The sequence below is a fragment of the Eretmochelys imbricata genome, chromosome 5, assembly GCF_965152235.1.
Source record: "Eretmochelys imbricata isolate rEreImb1 chromosome 5, rEreImb1.hap1, whole genome shotgun sequence".
NCBI lineage: Eukaryota > Metazoa > Chordata > Testudines > Cheloniidae > Eretmochelys > Eretmochelys imbricata.
Window position 1 is genome coordinate 51,336,012 of NC_135576.1, and position 22,031 is coordinate 51,358,042.

The following is a 22,031-nucleotide window of genomic DNA, read 5'->3' on the forward strand; positions in this document are numbered from 1 at the left end:
CGTCTTTCTCCCCAAAATACTTCCCAAAACCTTGCACCCCACTTCCTGGACCAGGTTTGGTAAAAAGCCTCACCAATTTGCCTAGGTGACTACAGACCCAGACCCTTGGATCTTAAGAACAATGAGCAATCCTCCCAACACTTGCACCCCCCCTTTCCTGGGAAATGTTGGATAAAAAGCCTCACCAATTTGCATAGGTGACCACAGACCCAAACCCTTGGATCTGAGAACAATGAAAAAGCATTCAGTTTTCTTACAAGAAGACTTTTAATAAAAATAGAAGTAAATAGAAATAAAGAAATCCCCCCTGTAAGATCAGGATGGTAGATACCTTACAGGGTAATTAGATTCAAAAATATAGAGAACCCCTCTAGGCAAAACCTTAAGTTACAAAAAAGATACACAGACAGAAATAGTTATTCTATTCAGCACAGTTCTTTTCTCAGCCATTTAAAGAAATCATAATCTAACACGTACCTAGCTAGATTACTTACTAAAAGTTCTAAGACTCCATTCCTGGTTTATCCCCGGCAAAGACAGAATATAGACAGACACACACAGACCCTTTGTTTCTCTCCCTCCTCCCAGCTTTTGAAAGTATCTTGTCTCCTCATTGGTCATTTTGGTCAGGTGCCAGCGAGGTTACCTTTAGCTTCTTAACCCTTTAGAGGTGAGAGGAGCTTTCCCCTGGCCAGGAGGGATTTCAAAGGGATTTACCCTTCCCTTTATATTTATGACATGCTCACATAAATGTGTTAAACTCTAAGGTGCCACAAGTACTCCTTTTCTTTTTGCGGATACAGACTAACACGGCTGCTACTCTGAAACCTGAAATAAATCATAGTGGTTATAGTGGAAAAGCTTTATCGAACAGGGGAGTCTTGCAGCATGTCCTAAAGGTGGTCAGACTGTGTATTTAATCTAATCTCTGCTGAAAATTCTTTTTACAGCTGACTCTTCATCTAAGAATGCCTCCCTTCTTTCTCAAATCTATCTCACTTACTGACTTGTTAAAAAATAACTAACATGGGTCACGCAATATGCAACAAATATTCACATGATCTTCACTGTTCTAACCCTACTCTTTCCCATATATCTCCCTTGACTCATTACTTATTTTTTCTGGGTGTGATAATCTAGTTTCAGTTGTAAAGTTTTGGAATTAGTGACCTCGTGTTCTTACTTAGAAAATATCATGGATACATCCCTGGCATAGCATAAATAATATACCACTATGAAGTGTAAAAGTCTCTGGCTCTTTACAAGAAAGCCCCAACAATCTGGTAGTATTTCATTTAGTTAACTGGTGACTAAAAATACTAAAGTAGTATGTTCTGGTATCTAATTAATTGTATAACATATAAAGAAAAGGAGTACTAGTGGCACCTTAGAGACTAACCAATTTATTTGAGCATAAGCTTTCGTGAGCATGAAAGCTTATGCTCAAATAAATTGGTTAGTCTCTAAGGTGCCCCTAGTACTCCTTTTATTTTTGCGAATACAGACTAACACGGCTGCTACTCTGAAACCTGTATAACATATGTTGTTTGTAGTGCTGTCAATTGCAGTTAACTCGATCGACTGACTCAAAACAAATTAATTCGATTAAAAAATTAATTGCAATGAATCACCGTTTTAATTGCACTGATAATAAAATACCAATCTAAATTTATTAATATTTTTGGATGTTTTTCTACATTTTCAAATATATTAATTTCAACTATAACACAGAATACAAAGTGCACAATGCTCACTTTATTATTATTTTTATTACAAATATTTGCAGTGTAAAAAAGATAAAATAAATAGTAGTTTTCAATTCACCTCATACAAGAGCTGCAATGCAATCTCTTTTTCATGAAAGTTCAACTTACAAATGCAGAGTTTTTTTTACATAACTGCACCCAAAAACAAACAATGTAAAACTTTAGAGCCCACAAGTCCACTCAGTTCTACTCCTTGTTCAACCAATTGCTGAGACAAACAGGTTTGATGAGAGATAATGCTGCCTACTTCTTATGTACAGTCACCTGAAAGTGACAACAGGCCTTCAAATGGCACTGTTGTAGCTGGTGTTGCAAGGTATTTAAGTGCCAGATATGCTAAACATTCATATGCCCCTTCATGCTTCGACTTGTAGGTTGCACTGTCTTTTGTTCATCTTTTTTGCAGAGCAAACATTTGTAATAAAAATAATATAAAATGAGCACTGTACACTTTGTGTTCTTGGTGAGCTTAGGAGTGAAAAGAAGGGAGAGTTGGGGTGGTGGTTGGCGAGGCAAGTGGAGTTAAGGAAAGGATTTTTTTAAGATGGGAGAGACTAAAGCATGTCTGTATTGTTAGGGGAAAGAGCCAAAGATTAAAGAGAAGAGTATGGGAGGAGATGAGAATGGGATGGGTTGGGGTCCCTGGTGCAAGTGGAGAGGCTAGAGGAGAAGAACAGACGAGAATCTTCTGCATCTGTGACTGGAGAGGAGGAGGAGAATGTAGCGGGGGGAGAAGGGAGGAAACCCAAGTGCGGGAGAAGGTCACTTCACATATTGTCTGTTTTTGTCATGAAAAAATCGGCAACATTTTGATTTCAATGAATTGGCATTTTCCAATGGGAAAACATTCCTTTGAAAAATTTCCAACCAGCTCTAGTTGTCATTGGGTTAAGGGGACACAGCTTCAAGTTATTATACTGAAATGTTCTCCGCTTCCTTTTATCCCTGTGCTGTACTTGGGTCCTATGAATTTCTGCACACTCATTGACCACTGCCTTCAATTCTCAGTCGCCATGACCACAGCAAATATAGCTGCCTCAGTTTCTGAACCTTTCCTTACCCCATTGCCCACACTAAACCCTGTCTTCTGAATGCATTCCTTCCCCAACTTCTCATTTACCCTGGTCGAAGACTCCTACTTAGAAAGTAATCTCTTTAAATTGGATTGTATTTGATATTTCAGGTTAGTGTGAGTGGGAAGATGGTGAGGAGTTTATGAATCCCTGTTAGTTGTAGACCTATCACTGAGGGTTTCTAAACACAGTATCCCATCAGAATAGGGGCATTTGCAGTAGCCAGTCAGAGTAAAGGGCTTGCATAAATCCACTGTATAGAGAAATAATTGTGCATGGATTATGCAGGAATTTAGCCTCTGGCTAGTTAATGGCCATCAGGTATTCAGAGAAAAGGGATTTGTTTTGAGAATGGAGTGAGGGGAGAATGAAAAAAGATAACTTGTTTGTGCAGACCACAGTCATACAGGATGTTTTCTTCAAAATCTCCCCAGTTTGAATATATTTGGGGCTGGGCTGTGTTGTCTTAAGCATGTGGACATAGTTCATCATAACTGTGAACGCTACCAGGAGTCAAATGCTATTACTTGCACACAGACCTTTTTGTGTATGAAGAACTTGGTTGAATAGTCTAATAATCACATCTTTAATGTGTAAACATTTTTTATTTATTTTAGTTTCTGATAGAAGTCAAGAATTCACTCTTATCTTCTGTACCCTCTGATTGGGTTAAAGTTGGTAGGTATGTAAAAATGTCTTTAATTTTTGTTTTATTCCAGCACATAGACAGAACTATAGTATAATTCTTCTTTTATTATTAAAATGTAGGTAGTATATATTTTTCTTTTTGCCCAACCTTTAAACAGTTTTAAAAAGCAATTAAGCAAAAAAAACCCTTTAATTTATACGTTATAGTAAAGTCTGTAAAATACTGGGAAGTTGAGTTCCTGGAAGAAATGTTTAGTAGGATAGATCCTTAACAACAATTATGCTTGACTTTGGGAGAAAAAAAAAAAACCTCAATAGAAATTTGTGTGCAAATTATTTTTCTTAATCTGTTTGTATTACATAATATATATGCTATGCATGTGTGTGTCTATATACAGTATCCTATTCACATAATCATGGTGGGTTTTATATTTATTCAGAGCTATAACCGTAGCCATCTAAAGATGACATTTGTGTATCTGAATGAAGTCATTGTCATTAAAATGTCATTTTACACTCATGTATACAAACCTTGCTTGCTTTGTTGATTGTTACATAAGAATTGCTTTAGCTATTTGGGGGCGAGGGAGGAGGGGTTCTGGTAGATGAGATGATGATGGGCTGGATGATCTAATTGGCTTTTTTCTTCTCTGACTTCTGATTTATTATTTAAATAGTGTGTTGAGCACCTTAAAAATGAAAAATGTAATATGTGATCACAATTGCACAGATAACTAGCAAGGTCACTTAACACTTCAATGCTCAAGGTAATCGAGAGAGGGATAATATTCTTTAATGTTATCTAACCCAGTAATAGGCATAATAAAGCATGCTCCAGTTATGTGCTGTTAGGCTATTGGTTTACGGAAGAGCAACAATAAGAAAAGTATATACAGTAGTCCATAACTAATGTTTTAAACAATAAATTATTGTAACTGTAACTTGCGAGATAATGTGTGCTAATGTCAAAAAAGAGATTTTTTTTTTAAGTGTCCCAAATCAAACTAACATTCATGCAAGACACAGCCTGTGTTTACTAACTTTGCCTTAGGCTACCAATAAGTCTTCCTCAGTGAGGTCATCATTGTGAAATTATTTGATGTTTGTTATAAGTACAATCACTATTAGTCACAAAAAGTCACCCATTTGTCTTTTTTTAAAGATGATAAACCTCTGTTGCTAAGCAGAATATTGTATGCCATGCTCTTTGGCCGTTTATATTACGTTCTGAAATGTATTTCAAAAGCTTTCTGCACTGACTGCACCATAGTAACCAAGTACTTTATTTACGATAAAGATTATTGGAATCAACAGAGTTCAGCAGTACAATAATAGAACATGCATTTTTTTACATCTATTTATTTTCAAGGCTCACAGAGAATAAGAAAACTAGTCTAATTTTCCACGTTGATGACGTAACTGATTGCTTAGTAACCTTGATTTCCTATTTGGCTTTTTTTCTCTCTTCTAGCACAAAAGCTGTCAGCCGTTTCCACTCTCCTTTTATTGTAGAAAATTACAGACATCTGAATCAGCTCCGGGAGCAGCTAGTCCTTGACTGCAACGCTGAATGGCTAAATTTTTTAGAGTGAGTTTACACTGAAAAGTAGAATCTGATGGGTTTTTTGTTTTTGGTTTGTTTGGGTTTTTTGTTGTTGTTGGTTTGTTTTTGTTTTTTTTGCTAGCTATGAAAGCAAGAAAAGAAAATGTTTCTCAAAATGAAAAGAAGAAATTGCTGATTAGATTTCTTGTAGACTGCCTTATGAGAAACTAAACTAAAATATGGTCCTAAATTTAAAGCTCTTAAAATAAAATTTTTATAAAACCTAAGACTAACAGGAATGTTTCCTCAGTATTTTAAATTCCAATGAAATCAGTTTTTAAACAAATCAAATACTGGGGAGCTATGTTGAAACCTAAATATTGCAGCACTAAGGACTTGAAAGGTGCAACTGATTACAAAAGAAAGTGAAACTGACTTTAGTGATTTTATTGTTCAAGTTCAAAGTAACTGAAAAAGAAAACAAAGGTCATTCATTGTAACAAGCAAATTGAATTTTTAATATTCTTTCACTTTAATAGTCATAAATGTGACATAGGTAAAGACATTTGTTTGTAATGTACGATTTTTAAGCTGAATGTCCTTTTAAAACATTATATTCAAATACTGCCTAAGTTCTTCATTAAGTGTCTCATTATTGAAGAATTAAGGCATAATTTGCTGTAACACGTAATAATACTGATACTTTTCTGTGTTGAGGATGTTCAGAATATCCACAGTCAGTGTCTCAAATAATTGTTCAGATTCTGTGCAGGCATACATCTTGGATTTTAACCATTTTATTATCTGTAACTGTGCTTTCATTAGAAACATTATTTCAGTAATATTGCCCCTCACTACTTGCATATGATAGAAGTTTTATATCTAGATAGAGTTTACCCAGATTGTTCTTTGTTTTCTCAAAAGTGGGCTTTGAATTTCGTAGCAGTTTAAAATAGGGCTGTCAAGCAATTAAAAAAAGTTAATTGCGTGATTAATTGCATTGTTAAACAATAATAGAATACTGTAGCGGGGTGGTCACCCCACTTCGGCTCAGAAGTGGTTAAAAGCCAGCCCTTGGAGAGGGCTGGGGCCTAGAAAAAAGCCTAGTCTGATTGGGGAAACAGCCACAGATGGGGCCACACCCCAGTCAGGCCACAGCTGGCCCTATAAAAGGGCTGTGAGCTAGGAGCTCAGGCAGACTGTCTCTCTAGTGAGAAGGACCTGGCTGCCTGGGAGAAAAGGGTACCTGGAGTGGAGCAGGGCTGCGGAAAGGCCAGAGGAGCTGGGGAGCTTCAGCCTGGAAATCCCACAGGCTCCAGGCCTTGCTAAAGGCCAGGAAAGGTACTGGGGCTACAGAGGTGTAGGCTGGGAATAGGCAAAGGTTGATGAGTGGTTTACAGACTGCAGTCTGCCCCAGTGAGCGGGGCTAGATGGTGACTGGCAGTAGCCACTGAGGCAACTTGGGATAGAGGGTTGGGGGTTCCCTGAGTGGGGAGACCCAGATTGTCGGCTACTGCTGGGGGGCAGAACCCTGATGTAGAGGGGCACTGGGGTCCGGGAGGGACACGGGGGGGCCAGTGGCAGGCGAGACACTGGCCTGCAGAGAGTGCTCTGGGCTGGAAGAGCTAATTCCCAAGACAACCAGCAGGAGACGTCGCACCGGTGAGTCATCACCTCACTACAAATACCACTTAAATATTTTTGGATGTTTTCTACATTTTCAAATATTTTGATTTCAATTACAACGTAGAATACAAAGAGTACAGTGCTCACTTTATATTTGTTTTTGATTACAAGTATTTGCACTGTAAAAAAAAAACAAAAGAAATAGTATTTTTCAGTTCTTCTAATACAAATACTGTAGTGCAATCTCTTTACTATGAAAGTTGAACTTACAAATGTAGAATTATGTACAAACAAAACTGCTTTCAAAAATAAAACAATGTACAATTTTAGAGCCTGCAAGTCCACTCAGTCCTACTTCTTGTTCAACCAATCGCTAAGAGAAACAAGTTTGTTTCCATTTGCAGGATATAATACTGCCCGCTTCTTATTTACAATATCACCTGAAAGTGAGAACAGGCCTTCTTATTCTATTGTTGTAGCCGGTGTCACCAGATATTTATGTGCCAGATGTACTAAAGATTCATAAGCTTCAACTACCATTCCAGGGGACATGCTTCCATGCTGATAAAGAGTTCTGCTCAATAACAGTCCACAGCAGTGCAGACTGATGCATGTTCATTTTAATTATCTGAGTCAGATGTCACCAGTAGAAGATTGATTTTCTTTTTTGGTGATTTGGGTTCTGTAGTTTCCGCATCAGAGTGTTGCTCTTTTAAGACTTCTGAAAGCATGCTCCACACCTCGTCCCTCTCAGATATTGGAAGGCACTTCAGGTTCTTAAACCTTGGGTCAAGTGTTGTAGCTATCTTTCTAAATCTCACATTGGTACCTTTGTGTTTTGTCAAATCAGCAGTGAAAGTGTTCTTAAAATGTACATGTGCTGGGTCATCATCCAAGACTGCTATAACATGAAATATGTGGCAGACTGTGGGTAAAACAGAGCAGGAGACACATAATTCTCCCCCCAAGGAGTTCAGTCACACATTTAATTAATGCATTTTTTTTTTTTTTTTTTAACAAGCATCATCAGCATGGAAGCATGTCGTCTGGAATGGTGGCCAAAGCATGAAGGGGCACACAAATGTTTAGCATATCTGGCAAGTAAATACCTTGCAATGCTGGCTACAAAAGTGCCTTGCAAATGCCTGTTCTCACTTTCTGGTGACGTAAATAAGAAGAGGGCAGCATTATCTTCTGTAAACATGAACAAACTTGTTTGTCTTAGTGATTGGCTGAACAAGAAGTAGGACTGAGTGGACTTGCAGGCTCTAAAGTTTTACATTGTTTTGTTTGAGTGCAGTTATGTAACAAATTACATTTGTAAGTTGCATTTTCACGGCAAAGAGATTGCACTACAGTACTTATATGAGGTGAATTAAAAAATACTATTTCTTTATCATTTTTACAGTGCAAATATTTGAATAAAAAACTTCAATTTCAATTATAACAGAATACAATGTATATGAAAATATAAAAAAAATCTGAAATATTTAATAAATTTCAATTGGTATTCTATTGTTTAACAGTGCAATTAAAACTGCGATTAATCGTGATTAACTTTTTAATCACGATTAATTTTTTTGAGTAAATCGTGTGAGTTAACTGCGATTAATTAACAACCCTAGTTTAAAAGTGATTTTTTCCAACTTTTTAGCTTAAACCTCTTTGGACAGTGATTGGATTCACATCCTTTTTGCCATAAGCCTCTTAACTTTGGTTCTCATCTGTGGAGTTTAGGTATTTTCTTTTATGAGCCATTTTTAATTTTTTGAGTTCTTCCCCTTCAAATTGTCTTCCACTTGGGTGAATTTCCCACATTTGCTGCTAGAGCAGTATAGAGATGGGGAAAATGAGAGTTACTCTGTCAGAGACAATCTTTCATTTTTTGAGTTTTTTCTTCCCTCAGCATGTTTTGTTTCCCTTAGGTTTCCAATTTTACAAGTAGAACTGTAGATACCTTTAAATCTTCCGACTGTAAATTAATTAACTGGAAAGGAGAGAAATGTATTGAGGCTAAGGGAGTGAGTCTACTGAAAACTTTGTCTTTGGCCTCTGTTAACTTCATACATGTATTGAAGGAACTGTACTCAGAAAGGGAAATGAAATTATGAACTTTCTATGGTGAAGAGCCTTGTTTTCTAAGAGACCCTGGAGAGCTCCTGTGTCAGGGCACTTTTTTGATTTTTTCCTTACAATAACTCACAGTTGAAATGAGTGACTGAGTTCAGTCAGCCACTGTGATAAACAGGAATATTTTTGTGGAGTCCCTTAGGCAGCAGGGATCAGCTGCAGACCCTTTATATACAAGTTAATTAATTTCAGTTTGCCTTCCTTTTAATGGGCAGAAATAATGCAGGGTTACACTATGAATATAAACTTCATCATGATTAAGATTGAGTTCCACATTATAAGTTTGACAGACTGCTGGGAGATTTGATTTTACTCTAATTTTAATACCATAAGAGCCCTGTGAGAGCCAAGCAAAGGCTATATTTTGACAATACATGTCAAAATATGGATTCATATGAAGTTATTTATTTATTTTTGTTCATTATTTTCTCCCTTCTCTACATATATATAGTCATTTTAGTGAATATTATCACTCTGTGTTGAAGGCAGTTGGGCATCTAGCAACTATTGACTGCATTTTCTCATTGGCCAAGGTTGCTAAACAAGGAGACTATTGCAGGTAATCAGTTTTAAACTGTTTATTGATTTAAAAGGCAGAATATTAAAATAAGCTTTGATCTGATGTACTTAGCACAGTAAAATGTACTGTTAAATATGTTGATAGTACTGTACGTTTCAGCATTGTTTTACAAACATAGACTAAGGCATGGTCTCAACCCTGATGAGTTTACCATGTAAATTACATAATGCAAAGACAAAAACAAGTTTTTAGAAAGATTTGCATTTTGTCAACAACAATTTACTCATATGTGCATAGTTCCATTGTCTTCAAATGAAGTGTTCAGTGTGTCAAATTAAACTTGTGTAAATCTGTGTAGGATTGGGGCCAAAGCTTTATGCTTCCATGGAGTAGGTCCTGAAATTCCACAGTGCTGATCAGTTTTCAGTCTGTTTCAATTTAGTAGTCCTCAGCTGACATATCAAATAACACCTTTGCTAAAACTCTCAATATTGGCGTAAAGCAATGTTCCCTCAAATTTTTTATATCCATGTGCAGAAAAAATTTTGTTGGTGCACCAATAGGGAGGTGATATTTTGTGGCGGGGGTGGGGCCGAGGGGTTTGGATTGTGGGAGGGGGTTTAGGGCTGGGATGCAGGCTCTGTGGTGGGGCCATGGATGAGGGGTTTGGGGTGCAGGAGGGGGCTCAGGGCTGTGGCAGAGGGTTGGGGTGTGGGGTGAGGGCTCCAGTTGGCGGTGCGGGTTCTGGGGTGGGGCTGGGAATGAGAAATTTGGGGGGCAGGATGCCCTGCGGCTAGGGCCAGAGGATTCCTCCCAGCCCTCTCCCCACCAGCAGTAGCCCCAGGGATTCCTCCCAGCTCTCTCCCTGTCTGCAGCAGCCCTGGGGCTGGGGCGAGAGGATTCCTTCCAGCCCTCTCTCTGCCAGCAGCAGCTCCACGGATGGAGCCAGAGGACTCCCCCCAGCCTTCTCCCCGCTGGCAGGAGCTTCGGGGCCAGGGAGGAGGCCAACGGCAGCCCTGGCCTGCACACCCCAACTTGCTCCCCTCCCTGTCAGGCCCCTGTTACTGCACGCTTGCAAGGCTCTTTATAGCCTGCTGCATTGCTGTGCGCCTCAGAGGAAACTTAGGTATAAAGCTGAGTAAATATGAAGAGAGAATTTTGTTCACTTGTTCTTATAAGACCGTTTTATTATGTTTAGAATACAAAAAATTTTGATCTTTGTCTTTTTAGTGCTAACATTTCTATAAAAACTAATATTTGCAGATGATGATTTCCACAGACTATATGAGAGCTTTGTGTTTCAACCTGTTAGTCCTAATATTTATCAGCCCACAAATTTTCCCTTCTGTTGATGGCTTGTGGTTTGTATACCCACATAAAACTTTACTTCTGCAGAGGAAAGGCATTTGAGAAAATACAAAGCTTAGTGGAAACAACTAAGAGTAAAACAAAAATGTTTTTAGCTAAATAATTTTCTGTTACGTGATTTGTCTTGATTTCCAAAATATTCTAAACATATTCTATACATTTACTAGTTTACTACTATACTAATTAAATTAGGTATACACTTGAAATCATTGCAATAGAGTACTTTTCCAAGTCTTACTGAAGGAATAAATAATGTTATTGGGAGATATTGTAACAGTTGGATATATTAAACAATTAAAATATATTTTACTTAATATTATTTAACTGCAATAAAATTATAGGTAAATGGTTAAACTGTGAGCTGGCTTCACCTGCAAGCTATTAGAAAATCGCATTAGAACAAAGTAGAGCCCTTTGGAAGTATATTTAAATGTGTGTCGTGTAAGTGAAGTCAGTTTTCTCTCTCTCTCTAATGTTGATCACTTTTGGACCTTTGAGAACTTTGCTTATCTTTGTCTACAGAGAATTGGTATCTTACTCCTGCATACTCAGATGAGAAAACAAACTAAAATCTGGTTAATTCACTATGGGGACTTTAAATAATTCATCAAATATTAAACTGGCAGGGAGCAGGCCTATCAGTTAAGCTTCAGAAGGAATTACTACAATTCTCTAATGTGTTAACCCACAGGGAAGATGTCAATAATTAATTTTTGAGGGCTACTGAAAGAAAGTTTGGAATTTGGACCTTCACATTAGCTCACTTTAGCATTTCTGAGTTCGAATATTTTGGATATAATGTCTATCTTGTGTTTCTATATTAATTTTCACAGACTGTAAATTTGCAGAATTTTAAGAAATGTTGGTATAAGGATACTTTATTGCATTCCACTGTAAATTATTTAATTTTAAAAAACTTCAATGATTTCAATGAATGATTAGAAAAATACAGTGAATTAATTTTTTCTAAAATTGTGTTTCATAATAGCACAACCAATTACAATTTGTTAGGCAGATTTACTTTTTTAAATTTAAAAATTTTACAATAATTTGAAAGTACATTATCAAACTATGAATCAGCATTTATGAATAATCCATGTGAAAATATCTGGCATAATAGAGAAGCCCATTCACTGCTCTCTGAACTCTTTTTGATAGTTGAAATGCTGCTACAGCGTTTTTTGGGTTGTTAATATTTTGTTAGATGTGTATGAATGTCCTTTGTCTTATGACTACAGAGGTGTTAACTGCCCACTTCACCTCGAGTGGTATTTTACAATATGTTAACTCCTTATGCTGAACAATCTGTTCTACCTTGTATTTAGCTGTGACGCCCTGAGGGCAAGTCTACACTACAAAATTAAATCAATTCAAGTTAGATTGCGTTACAGCCACCACAGTAATTAAATAGTCTCTTCGTGTCTAGACTACGCTTCTTCTGTTGGTGCGGATCCTTACCAGGAGTGCTTGCACTGACTTAAGTTGGGCATTGTGGGGCACTGACAGCCAGAGCCTCGCTGCCCTGCCTGTCAGCCCCAGGGCAGCGGGGCTGCAGCTGTTAGCACTGAGCGGCAACAGGTGATGTAAGCAAGGCACTGTCTATACAGACACGGTGTCGACCTATTTACATCGACTTAAGCGCTATACCTCTTATGGAGATTGAGTTATTAAGTGCATGTAGTGGGAGGGACGTTTTAGTGTAGACGCTTACAGAGGTAGGTCAACGTAAATTGTCTTATGACAACCTAATTCTGTAGGCTAGACCAGGCCTAAATTACATTAACATACAGTCACCGCAGTAATTAAATCGCTTGTGCATGTCCACGTTATACTCCTTGTGTCAGCGATGCACGTCCTCACTAGAAGCGCTTGCATTAATGCAGAGGGCAGTGCGCCATGGGTAGCTATCCCACTGTGCAACTCACCACCATCTAGTGTAAGGAGTTTTGGGAATTGTTTGTAGTGCTTCATGGGAGCACATGAGTTGCACAGGGTTGACTGGGAACATGGTTTCAGTTCCCATGTCCCATCATGCATTTTTCTCCATCCCATAATTTTATCTGCATCCCATAATGTTTCATGCCTCTTTTCAAAAGTTCCGCAAACACACACATCTGCCATCTGTATGAGACTCATGGATTCTGCACTAGAATTCATTTTTCAGCTGTTTATGGTTTATTGAAAAGATATCTGTATGCTGTTTAGAATGCCTTCCCTAAAATTTTATCATGATATGCTTAAATAATTAAATGTAATGAACAGTGTACTAACATCTTCTTCTTTGTGCAGACCAGTTGTGCAAGATAAAGGGAAAAAAATAATAATAAAAAATGGCAGACACCCTGTGATTGATGAACTGCTAGGAGAACAAGATCAGTATGTTCCAAACAGCACCAACCTAGCCGTAAGTATGGGACTATAATGAGGAATTGAATAGCAATCAAGAGAAGGATTCTAGAATTTGTTCTGGTCCAGGAAATTAAATAAATAAATTTAATTATACAGATGGCTGCTTGCTTGCATTTCAGAAGATATCTCTTGAATCCATGTCCATATCTGTTTTGCCACATTGCTTGATTATCAACGTTTTGCTGATTTCAAACAGCAAGTTGCACACTTCAACAACATCATTCAGACTAGTGGCACAAACAAATTGGAAAGGTGACCCCAAAAGACAGTATGATTAGGGTTGGGAAAACGAGAATTTAAGTGGTTATTCTAAGGAACATAAGCATTATTACAAAAGATTTGTATTAACATACAGCTAATGCAGAAAAATGTTAGCTCATGTTTTTATTTTATATGGATATTTCTGAGAAACATATGTATTATGATTTTGGTGGTGGGGAGGGACGTGTTAAGTTGTTCTGAGAAACTGAAATCTCTCTCAGGAATTGCAGGGTCTTTTAATCCTTGCCACTAAATATTCACCTCAAATTTTTTTTGTAATATTACACTTCTGCTTTGTACAAACAGAAAAAAATACTTTCAACCTACTTCTGAACATCGGCTGCCTTTGCATACTTTATTTTTCTGTGTTTATTGTAGGTGTTGATATGGAGCTGTTGCTATGGTAAAATATATTCTACTTTGTAATTGCATACATTTACATACAAATTATTTTTCAAAGCTATTATAGAATGTTGATATAAAAGTGTTGTATGTTGCTTCAGTGCAAAATGAACATTAAAAAATTCTTCCGCAACTCAGAACTAATTACAAATGGTATTTCCAAAAAATCTGGCATTTTATTCAATAATCATCTTACAGTTTTCTGTTAGCCATGTTCTAATGTTATAATTTAGCAACTCATATGTTACAGAAGCAATAGATAAAATCTGGGTGATATTGACATAATCAGTGTTGATTCTAGTGTTTCCAGCTCTCTTTACTTTTCTGTGGATGGTGAGTCGAAACCTAGTTCATCAAAATGCTTCTAGTTTCAAATAAAACAGTTTGAATCATCAGGAGAACATGCCTGCAGAAATGCCTTCAACTATATTTTTTACCTGCCTGAAACTTCTGCTAGAGCCTTTCTGTCAGGGCCATAACATGAACATGTCCCCTTTCCCCTTGATATCCTCTTAAAAATGTTCATGAACTAGATTCTTCCTATGTATCAAGTTAGTGATAGGACTTCAAACCTAAAAGTTGGTTTTATTACTTCAAAACATATTTGTGTAAACAAGCTATTTCTTCTACAGGCTGGGAAATAAGAAATAGAGATGTATCCATTTTTAAATATTTGGGTGGTGGTCAGATATTATGATAGGAGTCCTATAAGTACCAGGATAGGTATTATATTTGCTCTGTTCTTTCTTCATGTACAGAAAAAGGGATATCACTTGAAAAATCCAAATTAAAAATAGAAATTATGAGAATTCTAGACTCTTTATTAGGAGAAGAATTAAGTCTAAGTGTTAATCACTGGACAAATTTTAAAATACTGACTAAGTTATAGAACTGTGAATACTTTAAAAGCTGTTCCAAACGTACCAATAGTGTCAGGATAGTCCTTATGAAAGAAGAAATATTAGTGTTATAAGATAGTCAGTCCAGCTGGGGGAAAGCTGAGAGATGCAGAGGAGTAGACAGATTGGACAGACACATTCTTTTGGGGAAAGTTTATTAAAGGGGCTACTTTAGATCTAGTAAAGAGGAGAGGATAGAACTTGATGAAGTACAGGTAGGAACTGAAGAGAAACTGCCAAACAAAGAGTCCCCTTCAGTTATATCACATGAAGGCAGACAACTAAATATTGATACATTTGATAAATTCTTGTACACAAATACTAGAAGTTTAAATACTAAGATGGGTAACTTGCCTGGTATTAAATGAGGATATTAATATAATAGGCATCCCAGTAACTTGGTGGAATGATAATGGGATGCAGTAATATCAGGGTACACAATATATAAGAATAATAGAGTAGGTTTTATAGGTGGGGGAACGGGACTTTATGTGAAAGAAAGCATAGAGTCAAATACAGTAAAAATCTTAAATGAATCATATTTCAATGGATAGAAATTCCATGCTTGAATAATAAAAGTATAGCAGTAGGAATATCCTATCAACCACCTGACCGCGGTGGTGACAGTGACTGTGAAATGCTCAGGGAGATGAGAGGCTACAAACCCACACAAAAAAACCCCTGCCATAAAATCCCCATATTGACTGGGTATGTCACCTCCGGATGGGATGCAGAGGTAAAATTTCTAGACACCATTAATGACCGCTACTTGAAGCGGCTAGTCCTGGATCCCACAAGGGGCTTGGTAATTCTTAAATTAGTCCTACGTGGTGCACAGTATCTGGTCCAGGAGGTTAATATAGCTGAACCACTCAGAAATAACAGTCATAATATAATTAAATGTAAGGGTGTGGAGGAGAAATACCAAAGAAACCCACCACAGCAGCATATAACCTGATAAAGAGGAACTACAAAAAAATGAGGAAGCAATGAAAATTAAAAGGAACAGTAAAAAGGGTGAAATGCCTGCAAACTGCATTTGAAACTATTTGAAAATATGATAATAGAGGCTCAAACTAAATGTATTCCCCAAATTAAAAAAAACAGTAATACAAGAACTATACAAATGCCACTATGGCTAAACAGCAGAGTAATGGAGGTAGTTAGAGGCAAAAAGGCATCCTGTAAAAATTGGAAGTCAGATCCTACTGAGGAAAATAGAAAGGAGCATAAACTCTGGCAAGTCAAGTGTAAAAGTATAATTAGGCAGTCCAAAAAAGAATTTGAAGAGTAATTTAGCAAAAGACACAAACTAACAGCAAAGGTGGTTGTTGTTGTTTTTTTAAAGTACATCAAGAAGCAGAAAGTCTGCCAAACAGTCAGTGGGGCCACTGGATGATCAAGGTGCTAAAAGTACATTCAAGGAAGACAGGGCCATTGCAGAGAAATGAATTCTTTGCATTGGTGTTCACTGCAAAGAATGTGGGGGAGATTCCCACACCTGAGCCATTCTTTTAGGTGACAGATATAAGGAACTATCCCAGATTGAGGTGTCAATAAAGGAGATTTTGGAACAAATTGGTAAATTAAACAGTAATAAGTGACAAGGCCCAGATGGTATTCACCCAAGAGTTCTGAAGGAACTCAAATATGAAATTGCAGATTTTTAAAATAGGTTCCAGCATTGATCCTGACAATAACTGACCAGTAAACCTAACATCAGTACCAGGCAAATTGGTTGAAACTAGAATGAAGAAGAACATTATCTGATACATAGATGAACACAATATGTTGGGGAAGAGTCAACATGATTTTGTAAAGTGAAATCATATCTCAGCAATCTGTTAGAATTCTTTGAGTGTGTCAGTAAGAATGTGGAACAGGGTGAGCCAGTGGATATAGTGTACTTGGACTTTCAGAAAGGCTTTGACAAGATCCCACACCAAAGGCTCTTAAGCAAAGTAAGCAGTCACAGGTTTAAAAAAAGAAGGTCCTCTCATGGATTAGTAGAAGATTAGAAATAAAGGGTAGGAATAAATGGTCTGTTTTCATAGTGAAAAGAGATAAATAGTGCGGTCTTTAAGGATCTGTACTGGAACCAGTGCTGTTCAACATATTCATAAATGATCTGGAAAAAGGGGTAAACAGTGAAGTGGCAAAGTTTGCAGACCATACAAAATTACTCAAGATAGTTAAGACCAAAGCAGACTGCGAAGAGTTACAGAGGGATCTCACAAAACAGGGTGAGTAGGCAACAAAATGGCAAATGAAATTCAGTGTTGATAAGTGCAAAATTTGGAAAAAATAATCCCAACTAGACATACAAAATTATGCATTCTAAATTAGCTGTTACCACTCATGAAAGAGATCTTGGAGTAATTGTGGATAGTTCTCTGAAAACATTGACTCAGTGTGCAGTGGCAGTCAAAAAACTAACAGAATATTAGGAACCATTAGGATAGGAATAGATGATGAACCAGAAATTATCATTATGCAACTATATAAATCCATGGTACGCCCACACCTGGACTAGTGCACACAGTTTTGGTCACCCATCTAAAAAATGATAGAATTGGAAAACATACAGAGAAGGGCAACACAAATGAATAGGGGTATGGAACAGCTTCCATATGAAGATAAATTAAAAGGACTGTTCATCTTGAAAAGGAGACAACTAAGTGGGGGGCGCGGGGGATGAGAATATGATAGAGGTCTATGAAATCATGACTGGTATGGAGAAAATAAATAAGGCAGTGTTATTTACCCCTTGGCATAACACAAGAACCGTTGCTCACCCAATGAAATTAATAGGCAGCAGGTTGAAAACAAACAAAAGGAAGTATTACTTCACACAACGCACAGTCATCCTGAGGAATTCATTGCCACGGGATGTTGTGACTGCCAAAAGTGTAACTGGGTTCAAAAAAGAATTGGAAAGTTCATGGAGGATAGGTCCATCAGTAGTTGTCAGCCAAGATGGTCCAGGATGTAACCTCATGCCCTGGATGTCCCTAACCCTATGACGGCCAGAAGCTGGGGCTGGACCACTTGATGATTGTACTGTTCTGGTCATTTCCTCTGACACATCTGGCACTGGTCACTGTCGAAAGATAGGATACTGTGCTCGATAGACCATTGGTCTGACCAAGTATGGCCGTTCTAATGTTGTAGTAGTGGTTTGTAAAACATAGTGTTTTGCGCCATTACTGTAGTACTTTTGTATGGGATGGAAGGATAAATTTATAATCATATTAGAACATACAACCTTTTCAAGCACAGAGTCAACATTCTTATGAAATTAGGGGAATTCCCACTAGTGTCACACTGTACATGGAGCAACAAAAGTGGATATCCTATTAAATGGTTTCTTCAAAAAATTATTATTAGAAGTAAATAATGTTCTTTTTAAACTGCTGCTTCTTCCCCTCAGGAAAAGAACTTTATTATGTAGAAGGCATATTAAATACTGAGAACATACCCTTTGTACATACATCTCGTACATATATCATTGTAAAGCATACTATCACTTAAATAAGCACTCCGTCTCAGTAGTGTATATTTAACAGCTGTTTTGCATTTTCCAGGGGGACAAAGAAAGGGTAATGATAATTACTGGACCCAACATGGGTGGAAAGAGCTCCTACATAAAACAAGTTGCACTGATCACGATCATGGCACAGATCGGTTCCTATGTTCCTGCAGAGGAGTCCACAGTTGGTGTTGTGGATGGTATTTTTACCAGGTAATCTATCAGAACTTCTTTTATGTTCTGGGGATGGAGGGTGGAATGGAATTACTGTAGCACAGATTTTGCACTGCAGAGTACAGTTTCATTATTTAATTTAGGTATACACATGCACTTATATTTTTCAAAATTATGTTATTTTTAAATGAATTATTCACTTTCTCATTTCTTACCCCTCAATAAAACATCCAACCAAAATGTCTAAACCTAAATGCCTAAAGTCTGAATCTTCAAACAGAATCTTTCTGGCTTAATTTTTAAAGGTGGTAGGCAGTTGCTACTTGCACTGAAGTGAATGGTAGTGGGAAATGCTAAGCATATCTGAAAATCATGCCAAGTATAGTGGTGTCTAAGTGTAGACAATCAAGTTTGGAAAATTTTGTCCCACATATTTTATGCCTTATCCTTGAGCCTACTACTCTACCTTACCTCATTTTAAAAAATTAGTCATTCCAGTTAAACTGGCACAAAATGACAGATTTGTTTAAAAAACAGTGCTGAATAAAGTTATAAGAACATTTACAAACCCCACATTTTTGTATTTTGTAGCTGTAATAGATTCTAGAAAACATCCTACTGTGATTGTCTCCCTTTCCCCCCACTACCCCATTTCTTCCTCTCTCTCTTTGGTTCTCTCTCTCTCTCTCACACACTGCAAAAAGGTAAGATTGCTGAAGCCATTTGAATTTAAATTTCAAAAAGAACATACTCCTCTGGGAGAGGTCTCTTCTATATAAACTTTCCTACTGCGGCATTTGAGTACCTTTTAGAGTTAGGAAAAACAAGGAGTCTGTGTTATCTATCAGTAATATTTTTATTGTATAAAAATGTTGTATTTTTATCTCATTGTTGTCATAGTTGGAAGGAACAACATATCACATGATACACTTTCATGCCAAGCAATCTAATGGATTAGAAAGCAATTTGTTACCTTACTGGAAGTTAATTGGAGTTGAAACATCAAAATAGCTATTAGCTGTCCTTTTCTTACCTATTTTCTTATACTTAGAAACCTAAGGTCAAACTGTGTTATTAATCAACCTAATAAGCCTTTGCTGATAGGAAATTGAGATTTGTAAGGTATAGTATCTATTGCATTGGTAACAACGTTCCATTTAGAGAAGTTTTAAAGATTATTTTTGGCTTCCTGCATAATGGTATCTGAATGTACCAACCTTTTTTATTAGAGACACGGTGGGTGAAATATTGTAAAACCTCAGAGTTTCGAACACGTGAGGAATGGAGGTTGTACGTAACTCTGAACAAAACATTATGGTGGTTCTTTCAAAAATTTACGACTGAACAATGATTTAATATAGCTTTGAAACTTTACTATGCAGAAGAAAAATGCTGCTTTTAACCATCTTAACTGTTTCTGTGCTTGTTTCATTTCAATTTTCTTACCTTGTCAATTTTTTTAAACTTTACCTTTTATTTTTTTTTAGAAGTTTACATTTAACACAGTACTGTACTGTATTTGCTTTTTTTGGGGGCGAGCGTGTCTGCTGCTGCGTGATTGCATGCTTCCAGTTTCAAATGAGATGTGTGGTTGATCAGTCAATTCATAACTCTGGTGTTTGTAACTCTGAGGTTCTACTGTAATATCTTTTACTGGAGCAACTTCTGTTGGTGAGGGAGACAAACTTTCAAGCTTATATAGAGCACTTCTTCAGGTCTGGGAAATGTACTCAGAGTATTACAGCTAAATACAAGGTGGAACAGATTGTTTAGCATAAGTAGTTAAGATATTTCAAGGGAACATTCAAGGTGAAGTGGCCTGTTGACACCACTCCAGTCATAGGGGGAAAAGGAAGGCTGGGGTCAGAAGACAGCAAGGGAGATTGTTAGTGGTTATAGGTTGTTGTAATAAGTCATAAATCCAGTGTCTCTGTTCAGTCCATGATTTTTAATGTCTTAACAAAGTTATGACTTTAAGCTCCAAGGCTCGTCTTTTGAAAGTGCTGTGCAGGTTTCCTTTCAGGATGAAGACTGATACAGAGTGAAAATGTGGAAAATGTTCACCTGCAGGTGATATGGTGTTTTTATGTTTTATCATTTTCCTGTGTGAGTTCATCTGAGGATGTAGTGATTGTCTTTTTTCACCCACATAGTTGTTGTTGGGACATTTAGTGCACTGCATGAGGTATACCACATGTGCTAAGCGTGTATAGGACCCATTGATCTTGAAAGGTGTGTTGTGGGGATCATGGAATATCAGGGTTGGAAGGGAGCTCCGGAGGTCATCTAGTCCAACCCCCTGCTCAAAGCAGGACCAATCCCCAACTAAATCATCCCAGCCAGGGCTTTGTCAAGCCTGACCGTAAAAACCTCACAGGAAGGAGATTCCACCACCTCCCTAGGTAATGCATTCCAGTGCTTCACCACCCTCCTAGTGAAAAAGTTTTTCCTAATATCCAACCTAAACCTCCTCCACCTCAACTTGAGACCATTACTCCTTGTTCTGTCATCAGCTACCACTGAGAACAGTCTAGATTCATCCTCTTTGGAACCCCCTTTCAGGTAGTTGAAAGCAGCTTATTAAATCCCCCCTCATTCTTCTCTTCTGCAGACTAAACAATCCCAGTTCCCTCAGCCTCTCCTCATAAATCATGTGTTCCAGTCTGCTAATCATTTTTGTTATTGGATGTTGATCATTGTAGCAGTGGAGCTATGTCTGCAGGTTTTGCATCTCTTGTTCTGGGTGGGTCTGTTGCCCCTTTGAGTCGGTGTCGGGAGCATGATTCTGATGATTAGCTTGGAGAGGTTGGAGGGTTGCTTGAGGGCCAGAAGAGGGGGTTCAGGAAAGATTTCAAGTATGGGTTGTAGTTTTTTGTTGATGCTCCGTCTGTGTGGGGTGGTGGATGACAACTACGTGTGCGGTCAGAAGGGGTTTTATTTCTGTATTGAAGCAGGTTTTTTGGGGTATTTGGGTGGCCTGTTCCGTGATGCAACCTACTTCTGGTGGAGTGTCCTTGTTTAGTGAAGGCGGTTTTGAACATGTTAAGGTGTATATGCCGGACTTTCTACTGGGAGTATATTCTGTGGTATGTGAGTGCCTAGCTGTAGAGAGCAGGTTTCTTGGTGTGTTTGGGGTGATTACTGGATTGTCATTTGACAGTGACTCAGACTGGACCAGTCTGAGTCATTTTTCCTCTCTTTTTTCCTACTTTCCAACAGTTACGTGGATGCTTTTTTACTCCCATTTCTTCACCTGTATTCAGCTGCCATTGTGAAAGGTTACGTCTTCAGAGAGATTGAGAAATTTATATCTCATCACTGTCTCTATTAGTGGCATTTGGTTATGTGGTCATTAGGGAGTCAGTGTATTGTGCGTCCTTTATTTCACGGTCTGAACTCCTCACATTCAATGTGTCTTGAGTTTCAACTGCTTTTATTATTCATTGCTCTGATGCTAAATATTTTCTTTAGCATGATGTATGTTTTTACGTAGATCTTTATAATAATTTTTGCCTGCAGTCATGCCAACCGTACCATGTGCTGGTTCCTATCAGGTCTTTCAAGCTAAGCAGGATTGAACTGTGTCAGTCCTTTGATGGAAAACCTCAAGAAAGACTTAGATGCTTTAGGAAACAGAACTAGTGACTCCCTAGCTGACTCTCTTCCCTCTTGAGTCAGTGCTG

General features: G+C 37.6%; 1 protein-coding gene across 3 annotated transcripts in view; it reads left to right on the forward strand.

Moving 5' to 3' along the window:
• MSH3 (mutS homolog 3) overlaps window positions 1-22,031 on the forward strand; it is a 184,897-nt gene that overhangs the window by 108,844 nt on the left and 54,022 nt on the right. For 2 of the 3 annotated variants that reach the window (XM_077817126.1, XM_077817128.1), the window contains 5 exons: window positions 3,457-3,521; window positions 4,959-5,075; window positions 9,238-9,345; window positions 12,964-13,078; window positions 18,230-18,387. In XM_077817126.1, coding sequence (XP_077673252.1) covers window positions 3,457-3,521; window positions 4,959-5,075; window positions 9,238-9,345; window positions 12,964-13,078; window positions 18,230-18,387 — 563 coding nt within the window. The remainder of the gene's footprint in view (window positions 1-3,456; window positions 3,522-4,958; window positions 5,076-9,237; window positions 9,346-12,963; window positions 13,079-18,229; window positions 18,388-22,031) is intronic. The other variant, XM_077817127.1, reaches the window with a different exon arrangement.